The sequence below is a fragment of the Dromiciops gliroides genome, chromosome 4 (genome assembly GCF_019393635.1).
Source record: "Dromiciops gliroides isolate mDroGli1 chromosome 4, mDroGli1.pri, whole genome shotgun sequence".
Classification (NCBI taxonomy): Eukaryota; Metazoa; Chordata; class Mammalia; order Microbiotheria; family Microbiotheriidae; genus Dromiciops; species Dromiciops gliroides.
The window spans coordinates 438,405,811-438,426,431 of record NC_057864.1 but is presented as its reverse complement, the minus strand read 5'-3'; the positions used below and the strand labels follow the sequence as shown (position 1 = coordinate 438,426,431).

Sequence of the window (20,621 nt, the reverse complement as noted above, 5' to 3'; positions counted from 1 at the left end):
ACCATTAATACATTACCTAGGCTTAGTTGACCAGAGGAGTTTGGGAAGCAGACACTTAGAGATTAAGAAAACAGGATGATTCATTTTAAGGTGTCAATCAGTGCCGAGGAATGGCAGGTCAGATTAAGACCTGGAAAGATAGATTGTAGGCATATTGTGGAGGGCAATAAGGACTGGGCCAAAGACCCCTACACTAAGAGATCAGGAGATAGAGGATGAATTAGCAAAGGAAACTGAGAAGGACTAGCCTGATGGTTATAGAAGGTACAGGAAGAGAAGCAGTAGAAAATAATATGAGGGGAGACAAAGAAGAGATGGATAGTCAGGCAACAGTGTCAAAAGTTTCGAGGAAGTAAAGGAAATGGACTAAGGAGGGGCTATTGGATTTAGCAACTAACAAATCACGAGTGAAGTTGGAACATGCAATTTCAGCTGAGCAGTGGACACAAAATCAATATTGCAAAAGGTTGAGAAGTGAGTGGCTGATGAGATGGAGGAAGTAGTGTAGATGATTCTAGGAATTTTGCAATAAAAAGGAGGAGAAATATAGGACAATGATGATAAAGTTGAGGATTTTTTTTTTTAAGGACTGAACATTTTTGTAGCCAGTAGGGTAAAGAAGCAATTAAATATAAGAGTGGGTGAGAGGGGATGATGAATAGAGAAAGCTCCTGGAACAGACAGAAGGGAATTTGATGGAGGGCACAAGTAAAGAAAATGGAGAGTGACAAGAAGAGTTCTAAGATGATGGCAACCCTGTTCATTATCAAGTAGGGGCAGGGTTTGAGAGTACACAGTGAAAGGGGAGGTCAGAGGAAGAAAGGGACTGAGGAGTTGTAAGATTGAACTGAAGGGGATAAAAAGTGTCAAAGAAGTAGCAGGGGGTAGGGCCATTTTTGGTATAGAAGATGGAGACTTTGAATCATAGGGATTAGGGGAGCAGGAAATGTGAATTTACTAGCCATAGGGCTAGGGAAATTGTTAGGGCCTCTGTCTTCTAAGGTTCTGTGATATCCAAGGGTCATATTACTATAAAGATTCCCTCTTCAAACAATGGAGAGCTAGAGGTGATGACAGTGGAGATTTGGGTCCGAAGTCTCATCCTAGGACTGAGGGCACATTTTAGGCCTCTGCCTAAAGTGATGGAGGAGGGTAAAAATGGTTAACAGATACCTGAGGGGCAGCTAGATGGCGCAATGGATAGAGCACTGGCCCTGGATTCAGGAGTACCTGAGTTCAAATCCGACCTCAGACACTTAACACTTAATAGCTGTGTGACCCTGGGCAAGTCACTTAACCCCAATTGCCCCGCAAAACAAAAACAAAAACAAACAAAACAAAACAAAACAAAAAAACCCCAGATACCTGAGCTCTAAAACCTGAGCTCTAATCAATAGCAGCTAAAAGGGATTAATGATAAACTAGGGTTTAAATTCTTATCAGCTGTTACCTGGAGATTTGAGTTTCTATCAACTAACATGTACAACCAAAGCCTAAGGAGACAGAAGCCCGAGACCTTAACTAGCCATCAATACTCAAAATGTTTAAATTGGCATTCTTAGATGACAGGAAATCAGATCTTTAGTAAAGAGACACATTTTACCTCCAAAAACACACCTCCAGGGAAAAAGGGACCTGCCTCAGGAGTTGTTTTAGGACCCCAGGAATTCCAAATTAGGATAAACCCTCCCCTGTACCTACTTAAGGAGGAGATTAGGATAATGAAGAGATAACCTACTTTACTATAAATATAAACATCTTTCTTTCCCTATGAGAGATACTTTTTCTTTTTCCCCTATGGTATTTTCCCTGTGGCCTCACAGTGTTCTAATAAAACTTAGGAAAGTGAGTCACTGAGTCTTGTAATTTTGGGGGATGTCTCACAATCAATCTGATCAATTAAATCCATTGCCGCTATAGCTATGACTTCACTGGTATTTCTGGTTTTCATCTTGGTTTTAGTCTTTGTGACTGCTGCCATAGCATATGAGGCATTCATTAGGCAGTATTAGGTCTTTGCTTGAAATCCCAATCTTTTCAAATCCAAGTGTGGCATATAGTCAGGTGGCAAGTAGGCCTGGGCTTCCAGTCATTCTGGCTCCAGGCAAGGTGTTTAAGGCCTGAGCCTAGGGTAGCTTTAAGGTCTTTATCTGAAGTCCCAATCTTTCCAGCAGCAGGCTGGTGTCTGACCCCACTCCAGGTCTCCGGGATCCAAGTCTTGAACCACTTCTGTCCATCTTTTGCTCCCTTCACAACTTTACCTACCTAAGGGCCGGTACCACCCAGTGATTAGATTAGAATCAGGCTGAATCTTCTTGCGTGGCAGTGAGGATCTGGGCTAGAACTTGTACTGGGCTATTTAGGGAGAGTGAGGCATTTGAGGATTCTAAGCTCCTTTTAGAATATTCCTTTCTCCTACTCCCTGCTAGTTACTTATATCATTAAGTGCTCTATCAGTATTTAGGGTGATTCATCCATCAGGCAAAGGGCTCAACTAAATTACCTGTAAGGTTCTGTATATGGTTTTGGATTCTATGTTTCTATTTTGGGGTTCCATTGGTATAAAATCCCAGTCTTGGAGAACTTGTAGATTCTTAGAGTTGGAAAAAAAAACTCAGAGGTCATCCAGTTCAACTCCAATGAGAAGCAAAAACCCTCCAAAAATGATTCAGCTGCTCTCAAAGAGAACTCACCACCTCTCAAAACAGTTCATTCCATTCTTGGACAACTAATCATTAAGAAGTTCTGCCTTGTATTGAGCAGAAACTCACTCTTTATAACTTCCCTCTATTGATCCTAGTTATCCTTTTTGAGACCAAGCAGAATAATTATATTCTGTATTACATATGAAATCCTGTGGAATACTTGAAGACATAATCATGCCCCCTCTCAAGTATTTTCTTCTCTAAACTAAAGGTCTCTATTTCCTCCTAAGTCTTCCCCAAGATGCATACTTCTCCCTGTTAAACTTTTTGTTGGAAAAAAAGAGTTCTGATCTGACATCACTATTCCTCTTATAGAAAATCTTGCAAACTGCAAAGTTCCGTGTGACTAGTGTTTGGGTTGACATGAGTTGGCAGGCAGTTTACTAGGTTATTCCACTGATTCACAGAAGTCTTCTTAGAATAGGTAGATTTAGGAGGAAGGGAGAGGGTGAGGTCGTTCCCTAGCACCAGAGGTTTTCAAGGAAGAGATGATGGACTTTGGAGCAGAGAAAGTAGTTTGGAAAGGGAAGAGTAATGAGAAAGGGGAACAGGAGAGAGGAAGTGGAGGCCATCGTCATGATTCCTGGGAGAAGCCAAGCAGGTTACGTGCTCTCATTTTCTGAGAGAGATTCTGGAGAATCCGGAAGAGAATAACAAAAAGGAGTCAGGCTGCAGTGCCAATCAGCAGGGATCTTTCCTGTTTCACATGCCAGTTTCTCCCTGGAAGTCCAGATATGGCTAGAGATAGCTGTTCCCTCTGCAGAATGCAGAGTACTTTAATATCTCTGTGAGTTTTACACCAGGACAGGAGGGAAATTTGTTACTGACTGTCCAACAACAACTAAAGAACCTCAGAATCTGGGATAACCAACATTATCCTCTCAAGTTAGCTAGGCAGCTAGGTGAGGCAGTGGATTGAGTTCTAGGTCTGGAGTCAGGAAGATGGGATTACAGATCCAACCTCAGACACTTATCAGCTATGTGACCCATGGCAAGAAGGTTTTGTTTTGTTTTGTTTTGTTTTTTGGTGAGGCAGGTGGGGTTAAGTGACTTGCCCAGGGTCACACAGCTAGTGAGTGTCAAGTGTCTGAGGCTGGATTTGAACTCAAGTCCTCCTGAATCCAGGGCCAGTGCTCTATCCACTGCGCCACCTAGCTTCCCCCCTGGCAAGAAACTTAAGCTCTACTTGTCTCAATTTCTTCAACAGTAAAATGGGGATATTAAAATAGGGTTATTATGAGAATCAGATGAGATATTTGTCAAGCACTTAGCACAATGCTGGGCAGATAATACATGCTATATAAATGCTTATTCTTGTTCCTTCCCCTAAAAACTTGAGGGTCAGGAAAGGCTTTGACTAGGAGATAGCATTTAAGCTGACTCTTAAAAGAAGCAAAGGATTTTATATTTTCCCCCAAACCCATCCCTCACCTAAAATTTCCCGTCTTAAAAAAAATTTAAAGGATATAATCACCCTTCCAAATTTGTAACCTTGGAGACATTCTCAACTCTTCTCTATCTTTCAGTTTCACCTCCAAATATGATCAGTTGCCAGTTCTTGCATATTCTATCTCCAAAACATCTCTGGCATACATTCCCTTCTTTCCACTCATTTAAAAAAGACATTTTTTATATGTATTTATAAGCTGTCCTTCCTATAAACCCTCTACTCCGACAGCCCCCCACCCCCGCTCCACCCCAGTGAACCAAAGTGTGTGTGTGGGGGAAATACAAAACATTCATCATAACTATGCATAGCCCAGTGAATCAAATTGCCACACTGGCCATGCCTGAAAACATATATCACTCTATTCATTTTAAGAACATCACCTTTCTGGCAGGAGGGAAGTGCCCTGTTCCTTCTTCAGTCTTCTGGACTTGTGATTTCTTATTGGGTTGATCAGAGTTCTAAAGTTTTTCAAAGTTGATTTTCTCTGCAATGTTGTTATCAATATATAAATTGTTCTCCTACTTTTGCTCACTTCACTCTGTATCAGGGCAGAGAGATCTTCTCAGCTTCTTCTGAAACTGTCCATTTCATAATTTCTTATGGCACAATAAGAAATTCCATTACATTCATATACCACAATTTATCCATTCCCCTCTAGGAGAATACTCCCTTAGTTTCCAATTTGGGGCCACTATGAAAAGAATTACTATAAACATTTTTGTACACACAGGGCCTCTTCCTTCTTTCTTTGACCTCTTTTGGAGGGAGAGTATATACAGTTTAGTGTGACTTTGGGGGAATAAATAGTTCCAAATTGCCTTCCAGAATAGATGGATCAATTCACTGCTACCTCAACAGTGTACTAATATGCCTGTTTTCTTACAGCTTCTCCAACATTTGTCATTTTCCTCATCTGTCATCTTTGTCATAACATGGAACCTCGAGGTTGTTTTAATTTACATTTCTCTAAATATTTAGGGATCCAGAGAATTTTTTTAAAAATTTTGATTGTTTATAACTTGGATTTCATTCTTTAGAAAACTGCTTGTTCATATCCTTTAACCATTTTTCTGCCAGGGAGTGGTTCTTAGTTTTATAAATCTGAATCAGTTCCTTGTACATCTTGAATATGAAACTTTTATCAGAGAAACTTGCAATAAAAATTGTCTTCCAGTTACCTATTTCTAATGTAAATTACATTAGATTATACATAATTTTAAAAATTTTATATAACCAAAATTGTCCCTTTTATCTTGTGTCACTCTATGATTTGTTTAATCATAAAATCTTTCCCCTAGCTATAGATCTGAAAGGTAATTTCTTCCTTATTTCTCTAATTTGTCTATTATGTAACCTTTTATATCTAGGTCATGCATCCATTTGGAGTTTATGTTGGCACATCTTGGGAGGTATTGCTCTAAACCTAATTTCTACAAGACTGCTTCCCATTTTCCTAAGAGTTTTTGTTAAATATTGAGAACTTTTCCTGGTAACTTGGGTCTTTGGGTTTATCAAATACTATGCTACTATATTTGTTTGCTTCTGTATGTTGGGTATCTAATTTGTTCCATTGATAAACCTCTCTAAAAAAAAAGATTACTAGGTTATTTTAATGATTACAGCTTTGTAGTATAGTTTGATATCCGGTACTAACAGACCTCTTCATTCCCACTTTTTTCATTATTACTCTTGAGATTTTGGGCCTTTTGTTCCTCTGTATGAATTTTGTTATTTTTATTTCTAGCTCTATAAAATGTTCCTTTGGTAGTTTGATATAATACCTAATACACAAATTAATTTAGGTAATTTTGTCTTTTTAATATATTGGCTTAACCTAGCTATAAGCAAACAATGTCTCTCCAATTATTTAGGTCTGTATTTCTGCAAAGAGTGTTTTATAGATGGATTTGTATAAATCTTGATAGATACACTCCAAAATACTTTATGATAGTGTAGTTATTATGAATGTAATTTATCTTTCTAGATCTTTTTGCTAGGTTTTGTTGGTGATGTACAAGAAGGCTGATGATTAATGTGGATTTATATCATGTAATTTTGCTAAGTTTACTAACTATTTTAATTAATTTTTGGCTTATTCCTTAGGGTTTTTGAAGTTAATCATTTATTGTTGTTGTTCAATCATGTCAGTCATGTCTACAACAGTTTTTGAGACCCCATTTTGGGGCTTTCTTGGCAAGGATACTGGAGTGGTTTGCCATGTCCTTCTTCAGCTCATTTTACAGAAGAGGAAACTGAGGCAAACAGGGTTAAGTGACTTGCCCAGGGTCCTACAGCTAGTAAGTGTCTGAGGCCAGATTTGAACTCATGAAGATGAGTCTTTCTGAGTCTAAGCCCAGTGTTCTATCTATAAGAGAGAGAATTTTGTTTCCTCATGGTTCTTGCCTTGATTTCCCTTTATTGACTTATTGCTACAGCTAGTATTTCAAACACTTTGTAAAAAAGCAGTGGTAATAATAAGTATCTTTGCTTTACCCCTGATCTTATGGAAAAGTCTCTACCTTTCTTCTATTACATATAATGTTTGCTTTTGGATTTATGTAGATATGATTCCCTAGATTAAAGAAATATCAATTAATTCCTATTTTTTTAGAGTTTTTAGTAAAACTGGAAGGTGGATTATGTCAAAAGCTATTTCAGCATCTATTAGTATATATATATAATTATATGGCTTTATTATTTATATTAACAAAGTTTATTATGGAAGCTTTGGATGTAGGAGCTTTGACTTGGTTGACTTCTTCTGAGGGCGTATTTTGATCTTTCTTATTACAATAGAAACTTTCTAGGGTAAGTATTTTTCTTTTGTTTGCTCATTTTCCCAGTCCATTTCGTGACTTTTAACTCCTTTTTTTCCAGCTCCCCAATTTTTTTTTTCAGGGCAATGGGGGTTAAGTGACTTGCCCAGGGTCACACAGCTAGTAAGTGTCAAGTGTCTGAGGCCGGATTTGAACTCAGGTACTCCTGAATCCAGGGCCGGTGCTTTATCCACTGTGCCACCTATCCACCCCATTAACTCTTTCTTAAACTGGGGCACTGCTTCCCAGGCACACTGTCCCAAGCTTCAGGGGGTCCAAGGTGGTATAATTTAAGGAGAGGAACATTTACCACTCCCCTGGCCTGTGGTCTGGTCTGCAAGCAACCACGGACCTGTTCCACTGTAGCTGCAAGCTCTGGTATGCCTGTGCCTCTCCCCCACCTGGGCAATGACACAAGACTGTGACTCAGATCCGAGCATGGGCAAAACAACAGAGTCCTGCCTCAGCACCAGCAAAAAGATCCCTGTAATCTCCCCCTGGCCAGCTGCTTGACCCCCTCACCATCCATGGGCTGAATTCCAGAAGCAGCTGCTGCTGCAGCTGATTTAAAAGCCCCTGAGGCCTGATTCTCTGGAGCTGGGGCTGGGTCTGCACAGCGTAGCCACAGATCTGCACCGTACTCTTACCCTGGTACAACAGACCTTTCCTGCCAACCTTCTAAGCTGTCTTTGGCTGGAAAATGATCTCACCCCATCCTTTTGTGGGTTCTGCTGCTCCAGGAATTGTCTTATGGCATTATTTGAAGGTATTTAGAGGGGTCCTGGAGAGAACTCAGGGAAGTCACTGCCTTTCCTCTGCCATCTCGGCTCCACCCCAACAAAGTTTATTATGTGTATTGTCTTTCTTATGTTAAATAAGCCCTGCATTCCTAATATAAATCCAACCTAGTCAGAGTGTATAATGTTTCTAATATATTGTTGTAGCCTGTTTGTTAATATTTTATTTAAAGTGTTGGCATCCATATTCTTTAGGAATATTTGTCTACAGTTTTCTTTCTCTACTTTGTGTCTTTCCGATTGAGATATCAAGACCAAATTTGTATCATAGAAAGGGATTAGAAGGATGCTCTCTTTTCTTACACTATGGTTTGTATAGAATTGAAATGATTTATTTGTCTTTAAATGTTAGAATTTACTTGTAAATTTATCTGGTCCTGGGCAGGTTTGTTTTGGGGGTGGGGGAGGAGTTTATTTATGGCATTTGCAATTTCTTTTTCTTACATTTTTCATCAAAATAATAATTTCTTTTGTTAATCTTAAGTGTTCATCTATTTTCTTAGTTATTAGTTTTATTAGTATGTAATTGAGCAAAATAGTTTCTTATAATTTCCTTTATTTCTTTCATCTTTTAAGTAATTCCTTTTCATTTTTGATATAAACAATTTTGTTTTCCTCTCTCTTTATAAAAATCAGGTTGGCTAACTGTTTTTCTGTTTTATTAGTTCTATTCTCCCTTCCCCAGTAGAAGACTACTCTTAGTTACTTTTATCAATTCAATTGTCATGGGGAGCAGAGCACCCCAGAATTTCTCTGGGGCACATCAAGGAATCTTCTCCTTGAGAAACTAAACCAGAGGACAGATAATGCCTAGAGAGAGAAGCTGAACCAAATCGGACTGAGCTAGCTTCGGATTCCCACCCTTCATTCTGGTCTCCCTTGCATGTGGCTGAGGCCTTTGTGTCCTGAAGAGAGAGCCACCCCTCACCCAATTCCTCTAGTCACCACCAGTGGGAGATGGTCCTCCCTCACTGAAGGAACTTTCCACAGGCAGATGGTCCACCCCCATCAGGCCTCTATAAAAGTACCTTCCATTCTCCTGTTCAAGGAGATTGGTACCTCTGAGCCATGTGCTTTGTGTCTATCTCCCCATGAGAAGTCCAAGGATTTCTTTCATGGTTTCCCTCCCCCCACCCTTCCCTTCCCTTGCTCCTAAATAAACTAACACCTTATCCTAACTACTTTTGTGTGCAAGAGGGTGTAATTCTTTTTTTTTTTTTTGCAGGGCAATGGGGGTTAAGTGACTTGCCCAGGGTCACACAGCTAGTAAGTGTCTGAGGCCGGATTTGAACTCAGGTACTCCTGAATCCAGGGCCGGTGCTTTATCCACTGTGCTATCTAGCCGCCCCCGGGTGTAATTCTTTAAAGAGGAATTCCTAAGAACCCCAACCCCATACCCCATTTCCCCCATCACAATTGCTACCCTTGCTTTTTTTAGTTCAGTTGACACATAATAGATTTTACTCCAGTTTCTCATTTTAACTTTATATAAATCTTTGTGTTTCAAGTCTGTTCTTATAGACAACATTGTCAGATTCTCTTTTCTGATCTAATCTACTATCTTTTTCCATTTTTATGCATGAGTTAACTCAATTCACATTCACAGATTCACAGTTATGATTTTTAAATGTATGCTTCATCCTGATTTCTATTTTCTCCTCTCTTTGCTCCTGTACTCTCTATACAAATAAGAATATGGTAAAAAACAAGGAATTTCCCTAACATTTATGATCTGTAAATTAAATGAACTGTTTCTTCTTCATTAAAGCTCTTCTCTTCCTCTTATTCCACCCCTGATTTCAAGTTTTTACTCTTTCCTCCTTCTCTCCACTCATATAGCTACTGTGTTAGTCTAGCACTTCACCACATCTTGGCAGGACTATTTCTAATTGCTTTCCCTATTTCCAGACTTTCTTTCCCTTCTCTATTACATCCTCCACATAGCCATGAAGCTACTATTCTTAAGACATAAGTCTTATCACATTATTCCTTTATTCAAAAACTTCAGTGATTACCAATTGCCTCTAGGAAAAAGCACAATCTGCATTTGAAGCTCTTCACCTACCTTTTGGTCTTCACCTACCTTTCCAGACTTTCTATTACTCCCTTCCATGCACTCTATGTTCCAGGTAACTACCCTACTAGCCACACCTACACTTTGCTATTCTATTGCCCTGTAATATACTGTTTCCTCACCTCCATCTTTTAGAATTCATAGTTTTATCCAGGGCTTAGCTCAACTGCCCCCTTCTTTTGGAAAACCTTTCTTGTTCTCTTCCCTGCCACACAGTTGTTAATGTCTGCTCCTTCCTGAAATTACTTTGTATTACTTACCCGTGCACATGTCACATCCACTGTTAGAATGTAAAACCCTTGAGGGAAGGGACTATTTTTCAATTAAAAAAAAAAATCTTCAGCACCTAGCATAGTGCCTTTCACATAATACTTGAATTCCTCACTAGACTGCAAGAGAAAGAATAGTAAGCCAGCCTATCTAGAGATAAGCCACAAATTAATAATGGAATCTATTTGCTGCAAAGGAGTACACTTTGAAAGAGTTTCATAGGTAAGTAGGTGCTACAGTATATAGAACTGGATTGGAATCAAGGAGACCTGAGTTTAAATCTTGCCTCCAGCACTTCCTAGTTGTATGAACCTAAGCAGGTCACTTATACCTTCCCAGCCTCTGTTTTCTCATCTGTAAAATAGGGATAATAATAGAGTCTTGGTCCAGGAGTCAGGAAGATTCATCTTCCTGAGTTCAAATTTGGCCTCAGACACTTATTAGCTGTGTGACCCTGGGAAAGTCACTTAACCTTGTTTGCTTCAGTTTCCTCATTTTTCAAATGAACTGGAGTAAGAAATGGTAAACCACTCCAGTATTTCTGCCAAGAAAACCACAGATGGGGTCACAAAGAGCCAGATGCAACTGAAACAAAACAAAAACAGCACACATACACATATATATGTACCTGTATACACACACATATACTTTAAAGCACTATGTAAACGTTAACTTTTATTATAATCATAAGGAACTAAAATAAGAATAATCTTTGCCTTAGGTAAACTTAAACTGAGATTCAGTTTTACAGATGCCATGAGCTATTTTTATCACTTAACTCCTAAAAGAGTAAAACAGGTATGACTCTTAGTAAAAAAAACCCCAAAATCTTATCATTATTTTGTTGGTGTTCTCCCTCAGGATGTAGGGAAGTGGGTGGAGTTATAAATAAGTAGATTTGGGCTCAAATTTGTTCAGTTGTGTCCTACTCTTTGTGACCCCATTTGGGGTTTTCTTGACAAAGATACTGACTGGAGTGGTTTGACATTTCCTTCTCCAGCTCATTTGACAGATGAGGAAACTGAGACAGACAGGGTTAAGTGACTTTCCCAGGGTCGCATAGCTAGTAAGTGCTGGATTTGAATTCAGGAAACGAGTCTTTCTGATGTCAGGCTGGTGCTCCATCCACTGCCCCACCTGGCTGCCATTGGGACTTCCTAAAAATTAGAGATGTCCAAATATGGATTGCACTGCCTTGGGAGGTGGGGAGTTCCCTACAAGTGGATGTCTTCAAACAGGCTGGATGACCTTCACTGTAACAAGAGTTAGAGAGGGAAGCTAAATAGCAGACTGGAGCTATATGAGATCACATCAAAGATGGTCTACTCTAAGAGGGGAGTCTGCAGATGTGCTGGTGCCTGGGGAATTCAGCACTCCGGTGATCTTTCTTGTCTGGAGGTAGTCTATCACTGTGAATTTTTAAAGGGAAGAACATTTCATATATACTTACCAAACATACCATATATACTAATTATCAATACAACTTTCTCCCTACCTGACTTGGGGACAGGTAAGAGGAGACAGAGGAGAGGAGCTGACATCTCCCCTCTTCCCTTTGTCACTATAGTGGCCAGTGAGGAGGGACACTCAGCAAGAGTGCCTTCGGGGTCCCTTTAGCTCCCTGTGTTTTCTAACTTAGCATTTCCCCATGATCAGTTGGCCTCAGAAGACAAATGACTAGATGGTGCTTTCTCTTTGCTTGACGTGGCTGCAGGAAAGATATCTGGACTTCCAAACTTGACAAATTGTTAAGCACTTGATTGTTTCTGTTTTATCAATATAGTTTAATGTATGGTCATTTACCAGGAAATAAGAACATCTAGAGAGGGGCTTCTTTAGACACCTATTTACCTGGTGCAAGCTATGAAAACCTAGGACTAGTCTTCAATGCATCTAAAATACCTGGACACCTACACCTGGGCACCATACTTTATATATTTCCTGAATAACAGACTATTTGGGCTCTTTACATGTGTGTGCACATATTCATGTAAACACACATACACACACATCTATTTAGCCTATTTTGGTGGTTGCTTTGTGTGAAGTCCCTGGCTCTTCATGGGGTACTTCCCCATGACAAACACCTCTGTTTCCATAGCATCATTGGAGAAGAACCGTCTTTCTAGTTAAACATCTCTTCAGGGCCTCATGGATGTCTCTGTTCCTTAGGCTATAGATGATGGGATTGAACATGGGGGTCAGGATGGTGTAGAGCAGAGAAAACACTTTGCGCAGAAACTGGGATGGATGGGCTGAGGGTGCAAGGTACGTGGCAATTAGTGTCCCGTAGAACATGGTGACCACGGTGAAGTGTGAGGAGCAGGTGGAGAAGGCCTTACGCCGGCCAGCATTAGAGGGGATTCTCAGGATAGTGGTGAGGATGGAGGAGTAGGAAGCTATGATAAGGAGAAAGGGGACCAGTGTCACAGCAGAAGAAGTAGCAAAAGCAATGGTCTCCATCAGCGAGGTGTCTGTGCAGGAGAGTTGGACAAGGGGAGTAAAGTCACAAAAGAAATGATCGATTTCATTGGGCCCACAGAAGGTTAGCCTGGACAGAAGTATGATGGTGAATGCTGTGAGGAGGAAGCAGCTGCCCCAGGAGCTGGCAGCCAGAACAACACAGACCTGGTCATTCATGAGGACCGTATAGCGAAGAGGCCGGCAGATGGCTAAGTAGCGGTCGTAGGACATTGCAGCCAGCAAAAGGCACTCTGTGGCTGCCAAGGATCCAAAGAAATAAAATTGTGTGAGGCAGCTGGCCACTGATATGGTTTTCTGCTCAGCTAAAAGACCTGCCAGCATCTTCGGGACAATGTTTGAGGTATACCCAATCTCCAGGAAGGAAAGGTTTACCAGGAAAAAGTACATGGGGATATGAAGATGGTGGTCGAGCACAACGAGGAGGACAATGAGCATGTTCCCAGTGACAGTGAAGACATATGCAGTTAAAAAGGTGGTGAAAAGGGCAAGATTCAGCTGCCACACAGTTGAAAATCCCAAGAGCACAAATTCCACAATGGCTGTTTGATTCTCCCAGGAAGGATGGGCCATATCTGACTTATCTACAGAGGATTATAATGATGAAATGTGAACTTGGCAATGACACTGAGCCAGTCTTCACAGGACTTTTTGGCTTTAAATGCACTGAGGTCTTAGTATAGATCGACAGATTGTTTATCTCATTCAACAAGTGAGCACACAGATGAGTGTGCAAAAAGGCAGCTGGGATGGGGCAGCTAGGTGGCACAGTGGATAGAGCACAGGCCCTGGATTCAGCAGGACCTGAGTTCAAATCCGGCCTCAGACACTTGACACTTACTAGCAGTGTAACTCTGGGCAAGTCACTTAACCTTCATTGCCCCACCGCCCCTCCCCCCCCCCAAAAAAAGAGGCAGCTAGGTGATGATGCAGTGGAAAAAGAGCTGGTCTTGGAGTCAGGAAAGCCTGAGTTCAAATCCAGCCTCAGATACTTACAAGATGTGTGACCCTGGACAAGTCACTCTACTTTTGTCTGCCTCGGTTTTCTCGACTGTCAAATGGGCAAAATAATAGTACCTGACTTCCAGGACTGTTGTGAAGATAAAATGAAATAATAGTGGTAAAGTGCGTATCACAATTCCTGACACAGTTGCTTAATAAAACTATTTGTTTCCTTCCTTCTTATGTGCAGGACACTGTGTCCTATACTCAGGGCTCTCAGACTGAAGCAGGGAAAGTGCTGTTCCTGACCCCTGTTTTTAGAGCTTCTGTTTATTGCTTTTATTTTTAAGGCTTAACATAGAAGTTGAATTCAACAGACATTTATTAAACCCATACTTTGTGCAAGGCATTGTGGATACAATGACAGAAAAGAAATTCTCTGCCCACTATCAATGGAACACAATATGAACCCAGATAAGTCAATAGAAGGTAATTTAACAACTAAAGGGATCAGGAGGGGCTCAACTTGAGAAGATCCTTTGGAAGAGTTTTGCAAGGTGGGAGATGAGGGGACATATATTCCAGGCATGGAAGGTTGCTTTGTAAGTGAGGTTTTCCACAACCATAAGATCCAAGTTATTTAACAGTAGTACTAAGCATTGCGCAATCCCTTTTTGTAGAATATGAGTTAAGATATGCATGTGTACAATGAAAACAATGAAAAGGGTTAAAAAATGCATTGCCTGTGCAGCTAAAGCACAGGCACAAAGAGGACTCACTGTTGACAAGAATAAGACTCAGGATTACAGATGTGCTACACACCAGCCTTCCAAGAAAAGCCAAATACTTAAAAGCAAAAATGAAAGACCAGGAAGATAAACATGTCTCCAAGGGATAAGTGTAAGGAGAACATCATGATAAGGAGAATAACTGTAAAATGATCAACCTTAGTCCAACTACCTCATTTTACAGATGAGAAAACTGAGGCCCAGTTACAAAGCTAGTTAGTGGCCAGCTTGGGACTAGAACTCAGGTCTTCTTCTTGCTCCAAGTCTCCTTTCACTCCATCATGCTGCCTAAGAGCTGTAGGGAAAGCACATATCTTTGCTTGAGAGCATGTCTACAGGAATTGATTCTCAAGAGCAACATTACAGAAATGAACAGCTTCATTTAGACCATTAACTTGTCTTTTTTTTTTTTTTTTTTTAGGGCAATGGGGCTTAAGTGACTTGCCCAAGGTCACACTGCTAGTAAGTGTCAAGTGTCTGAAGCCGGATTTGAACTCAGGAACTCCTGAATCCAGGGCCGGTGCTTTATCCACTGCGCCACCTAGCCGCCCCCATTTACATTATCTTGAACTCTGAAACTCTCTTCTCCGACCACCATCTTCTACTCTTCATTCAAACTTCCCTATCCTCATGTCGATTTAAGCTACTTTTGATAATCTTTGACTCTTCTCATTATTCCAATCTGTCACACCAATTCTGCCTCCATTTGCCATCATACCCAGCCCAGATGCCATGCTTGGGCACCTCAACAATATTAATTCCCCCTTTACCCTTCCAACACATCAACCCTGGGTTATATTCTCACCATCCATTTTATCTGTCCCCAATCCCAATCTCCAAGAAATTTCTGGGGGGAAAAAATCATAGAACATGCCATTAATTATCTGATCCTAATCATTAAATCATTTTAAAGTTAGTGTTCTCCTTGACCTCTCTATAACTTTTGACACTATTTGTTACCCCATTGTACTAAATATTTTCTCTTCCCTTGACTTAGGGAAACCTTACTCTCCTGATACTCCTAATCTTTCCCCCAAATACTTCTTTGTGGATTCCTCTTACTTTTTTCTGACCTCTTAAACTGTCAGAAGACAGGAAGACCTGAGTTCAAATCCAGTTTCATTCACTTACTCACTGTGTGACCCTAGGAAAGTCACTTAAACTCTGTCTGCCTCAGTTTTCTCATGTGCAAAATAGGGATAATAATAGCACCTCCCTCCCAGGGTTGTTCTGAGGAACAAATGAGATAATATTTATAAAGCACTTTGCAAACCATAAAGCATTAGATAAGTGGTAGTTAGTATTATTTTTATTAATATTTTCTAAAAGGCTATGTTTTGGGGTCTCTTTTCTTTATATGCTTCTTCTCTCTCTCAGCAAGGTCACTAATTCCTATAATTTTACTATGAGTTCTATGTAACTTTCTTCTAAATCCTCATCTCCAGGGCAGCTAGGTGGCACAGTGGATAAAGCACTGGCCCTGGATTCAGGAGGACCTGAGTTCAAATCCAGTCTCAGACACTTGACACTTACTAGCTGTGTGACCATGGGCAAGTCACTTAACCCTCATTGCCCCCCCCCAAAAAAAAGGCCGAGCTCTAAATCCTCATCTCCAGTCCTAATTTGATATCATGTTGGGATTGGAAGTCAGTGAATCTGGGGTCCAAATCTTACATTATTACTTAGTACTGATATGATTTTGTGCCAGATCTTGGCTCAACCTCTCTGAGTCCCAAATTCTTCATTGATGAAATAGAGATATTAACAGCACATAACGCACAGGGTTGTTGTGAAGGTCAATGTGCTATATAAGTGTGAGCTATTATTACTCTCTGTGGGTAGAGATCTTCCTTCCTCTTTAGACTCTGCTTACCATATCATCTTGTAATTCTCTAATGCTTATCAGTGTTATTACTGTGATCCCTGGTCAAGGAATCAGTGCTGCTCTCAGTTTATACATGTGGGGTTCAATCTTGGGGGCTTCTCACTGGTTAATTCTTTTTTTTCCCCCATGACTCCCACTCAGGGCTTCCCTTGGGAACAGGAGAATCTGACCCATGTCTAAGTCTATTTGAAAAATGTCAATGACCATTTGTTCCCATGCAAGCATTTGGGGTAACAGTGCATCAAATACAGGGGAGGCTTTATTTAACTACTTATACCTAAGCCTATAGCATACCAGATCTCCTTCTTCAGTGGACCTCCATTTCCCAGGGACCTGAACAGTTCACCAGACTTAGAGAACTACCCTTGATTCAAGGCTTCTCTCCAGAAAAGCACTCAGGCTTGGCAGAGTCACGAAACAACACCCTTCTCCGCCCCCATCACTAACTTATGTAGTTCACATAATTAATAGAATCAGTGAAGGGTAAGGTCCTGATTTGACCCTCCATTTTGTGGTTCTGCCCTTTACTGTTCCTTAGCTATTACTGTTCAGTCATTTCAGTTGTGTCCAACTCTTTGTGACTGATTCCATTTGGGGTTTTCTCAGCAAAGATACTGGTTTGCCATTTCCTCCTTTTCTGGCTCATTTTACAGATGAGGAAATTGAGACAAACAGGGTGACCAGGATTACACTGCTAGTAAGTGTCTGAGGCCAGATTTGAACTCAGGTCTTCCTGACTCAAGGCCCAAGCCTATATTCACTGAGCCACCTAGCTGCCCTTCTTAGCTCCTACATCAGTCAAGAATTCCTTACTGCTCCCTTATGAATTCTGTTCATTGCTAACTGTGACACCACTTAGTTTCTGCTTCTCCTGGAGAGCCACACAGTCACTAGAGGGAATCATATGTCTATGCAGTATTGACTCTGTGTATAACTAGATTCTTGCTCTCTAATGTCTGGTTCTCTTTTCCTACTCTCTCTTTTAAAAGCCAGGTCTGAGTGTAGGCCATGTGCACAAACTAGCTTTGAACATTACTCAACTTTAATATGGTATCAATGGGGTACTGCAAGACAAGCTAAGAAATTCACATCCTCTAAAGAAATTTACCTTGTCATGTAAACATCCCATTTCCTTAAGAAACTATCATCCAAGTCACTTAACCCTCATTGCCCCGCAAAACAAAACAAAATAAAAACAAAAACATAAACAAAAGAGTCAACTCCAAGTTCAAAAAAGGGGGGGGGCAGGTAGGTGGCACAGTGGATAAAGCACTAGCCCTGGATTCAAGAGGACCTGAGTTCAAATCTGGCCTCAGACACTTGAAACTTACTAGCTGTGTGACCCTGGGCAAGTCACTTAACCCTCATTGCCCCACCCCCCACTCCCCAAAAAGAAATTATCATCAATGTAAAAAAATTTAAGTCCTCATCAATGGGGACACTGGTCAGGTGTTTCTCCTACCTTGTGTATTATAGCAAGCTTGTCTTGGACTTCCCTGTCATGTGTTTGTGTTATTTCATTCTTATTCTACAGGCTACTTCAGGGCAGACTATCCTGTCTAAGCTTTGTAAACAGCAAGTGCTTAAGAAATATTTGTCCAGTGAATACACAGATCATGCTAATTCAGTTCCCTATAAATAAGCTACATAACTACAACTGAGCCTCGCTGACTCGCATAAACATGCCTGATATCCATTGTTTGTCCGTTCTTTCCATACTCCCCAAGTGTCCATCCAACTCCCAACCCTTCTCTCTCAGCTAGTAACTTGGTTGCCTACCTTATTTAGGAAAATCGAGATAATCAGTAAGTTGATTTGCCAGATGTATGGTTAATTAACTTTGTTCCTCTTAAGATCTTCATCGAGCCCTAAGAGACACTGTGGTACAGGAGAAAGAGTGCTGACACTGGAGTTGGAGGCCTTGGGTTCGAATCTTGACTCTAAAACTTACTACCTTTGTGACTGTGGGCAAGTAACTTATGCTCTGGTGGCTTAATGTTCCTCACATGTGAAAAATGAGGAAGTTGGACTATAAGAGCTCAGAGACTGTCAGTGGGTATGTATAAATAGCCATTACAACTAAGCCTTTTCTTTCCTGCCACTGTGGGAAAGTACTAAAAAAATCACATTTTAAAAATCCAGCTTGTTCATTGAGGTCCCCTCTAGCTCTAGTCCTTTGACCCTCTTTTCTAAGCCTGATCCCTTTATCTGTGCCCTTGAGTTCACTTTGGAGAATCACTATGACAACTCTGACTTCAAGGATCCAGAGGCAGTTAGGTGGTGCAGAGGACAGAGCACTGGGCAGAGTCAGGAAGACTTGAGTTCAAATCCAGCCTCAGATACTTACTAGCTATGTCAGGGCTGTTTTGGGGTCTCTTTTCTTTATATGCTCCTTGTCTCCCTCAGCAAGGTCAAAGGTTTTTTCCTCTCATGAATCCTTTTTGCCTGTGACCCTGGGTCTATGGGTATACAAAAATGGTATACATAACCTATGTCTGTTGCCAAATTTTGACCCCATGTGGGCTTGTGACCCACAGTTTAAGAAGCTTTGAGCTCTGTGACCTTGGGCAAGTCAGAACCTCTGTCTACCTCAGTTTCCTCAACGATAAAATGGGGCAATGATAGCACCTACCTCTCAGCATTGTGGTAAGGATTAAATGAGAGAATATTTATAAAGTGCTCACTACAGGGGCAGCTAGGTGGCACAGTGGATAGAGCACCAGTCCTGGATTCAGCACTGGCCCTGGATTCAGGAAGACCTGAGTTCAAATCCAGCCTCAGACACTTGACACTTACTAGCTGTGTGACCCTGGGCAAGCCACTTAACTCCAATTGCCTCACCAAAAAAAAAAAAAAGTGCTCACTGCAGTGCCTGGCACACAGTAAACATTTAATAAATGCTCGCCTCCTTCCTATTAGGGGAGACAACATGTACTATACAGGGATATACAAAATAGATACATGTTGATTGGGGGGGGGGAAGTGAGGGCATTAGCAGCTGGAGGCACCAGGAAAGGCCCCCTTCAGAAGGCAGAACTTGAGCTGAGTCTTGAAGGATGTTGGGGGTTCAGAGATGACAACACAGAGAAGGCCAGTTGGACTGGACTGCAGGGACCACAAAAGGAAGTGATGTGCAATGAGGATGGAAAGGCATGTTGGGGCCTTGGCTGTGAAGGGGTTTAAATGTCAAATAGAAGCTCTGATATTCTATCACAGGAATCCTAGGGAGTCACTGTTACTTACTGGGAAGGGGGTGCTACAATCTGATCTGCCCTTCAGGACCATCTCTGGCAACTGGGCAGAGGATGGACCAGAGTGAGGAGAGACCCCAGGCAAAGAGACCAATTAGGAGATTGTTACAATAGTATAGGCTAGAGGTAATGAGAGTGAGTGAGAGCAGAGAGTCTAAACTAACAGGGAGGCTGCCAAAGATTGCACTGTCCTGAGCAGAGAGAGGAGCACTGAGGAGAGGAGTGCATGGTGTGGGGGGTGTGGGGGGGGCAGTGGGGAAGGGAAAGATGGTGAGTTCTGTTTTGGTCATTTTAGATTCAAGACACTTGTGGGATATCCAGTTCAGTGTGTAACAGGAATTTGGGGATTGTAGTTCGTGAGAGATGTTTAGATCTGGGAGCTATCTGCACAGAGATGATATTTCCACCCATGGGAGCTAATGAAGTCATCCATTGAAGGAAAGAAGAGAGGGGGCCCAGATCAGAGCCATGGAACACACCCATATAATTAGGATGTATAGACGATGAACCAGCAGAAAAGACTGAGAAGGAGCAGTTAGAGAGGTAGAAGGAGAACAAGAGAGAACAATGTCACAAAATTCGAGTATCTGGGATTAGAAAACAGTCAATAATGCCACATGTTGTTCAGAGGTCGAGAAGCATGAGGACTGAGAAAGAGGGATCAGATTTGACAATTAGGGGATCACTAGTAATTTTGAAAGGAGCAACTTCAGTTGAGTGATAAGGTTGAAAGCCAGATTTCAAGAGGAGAGGAGAGGAAATGGTAGCCAAGATTGTAGATAATTTTTTTTCCTCCTGGGGCTTTGAGAAAAGAGGGAGAGATAGAGCATGATAAATGGGAATGGTGGAGTGCAACCCCTTCACTAGGTGAAAGATTTTTAAGTATGGGAGAAACTTACACTTGTTTTTAGTCATCAGGGAAGAAATCAGAAGATAGGGAGAGATGGAGGACTGGAGTGAGAGAAGGGATAATTGTGGGAGCAATTTGCTGGAGTTGATGGGAGGGCATAAGATTAAGGGCATATGGAGAAGGGTTGGCCGTGCTGTGAAGGGCCACTTCATCACTAGGGATTCAATTAAAGGAGGAAATATTGGGGGATATTTGAAGATAGAGACTGCATCTTATTTCTCTTTACCTCCCCCTAAGTGTTTAGCAGTCTCT

General features: G+C 41.2%; 1 protein-coding gene across 1 annotated transcript; it reads right to left on the bottom strand.

Annotated features, from left to right (window-relative positions):
* Positions 1–12,215: 12,215 nt before the first annotated feature.
* Positions 12,216–13,166, bottom strand: LOC122755408 (olfactory receptor 11A1-like). The gene has a single exon (XM_044003814.1). The coding sequence runs from the start codon at positions 13,164–13,166 to the stop codon at positions 12,216–12,218; it is 951 nt and encodes a 316-aa protein (XP_043859749.1).
* Positions 13,167–20,621: the final 7,455 nt, after the last annotated feature.

Bases quoted from the DNA above. Each gene is read 5' to 3' on its own strand.
- LOC122755408 (XM_044003814.1), bottom strand. From the start codon at position 13,166: ATGGCCCATCCTTCCTGGGAGAATCAAACAGCCATTGTGGAATTTGTG.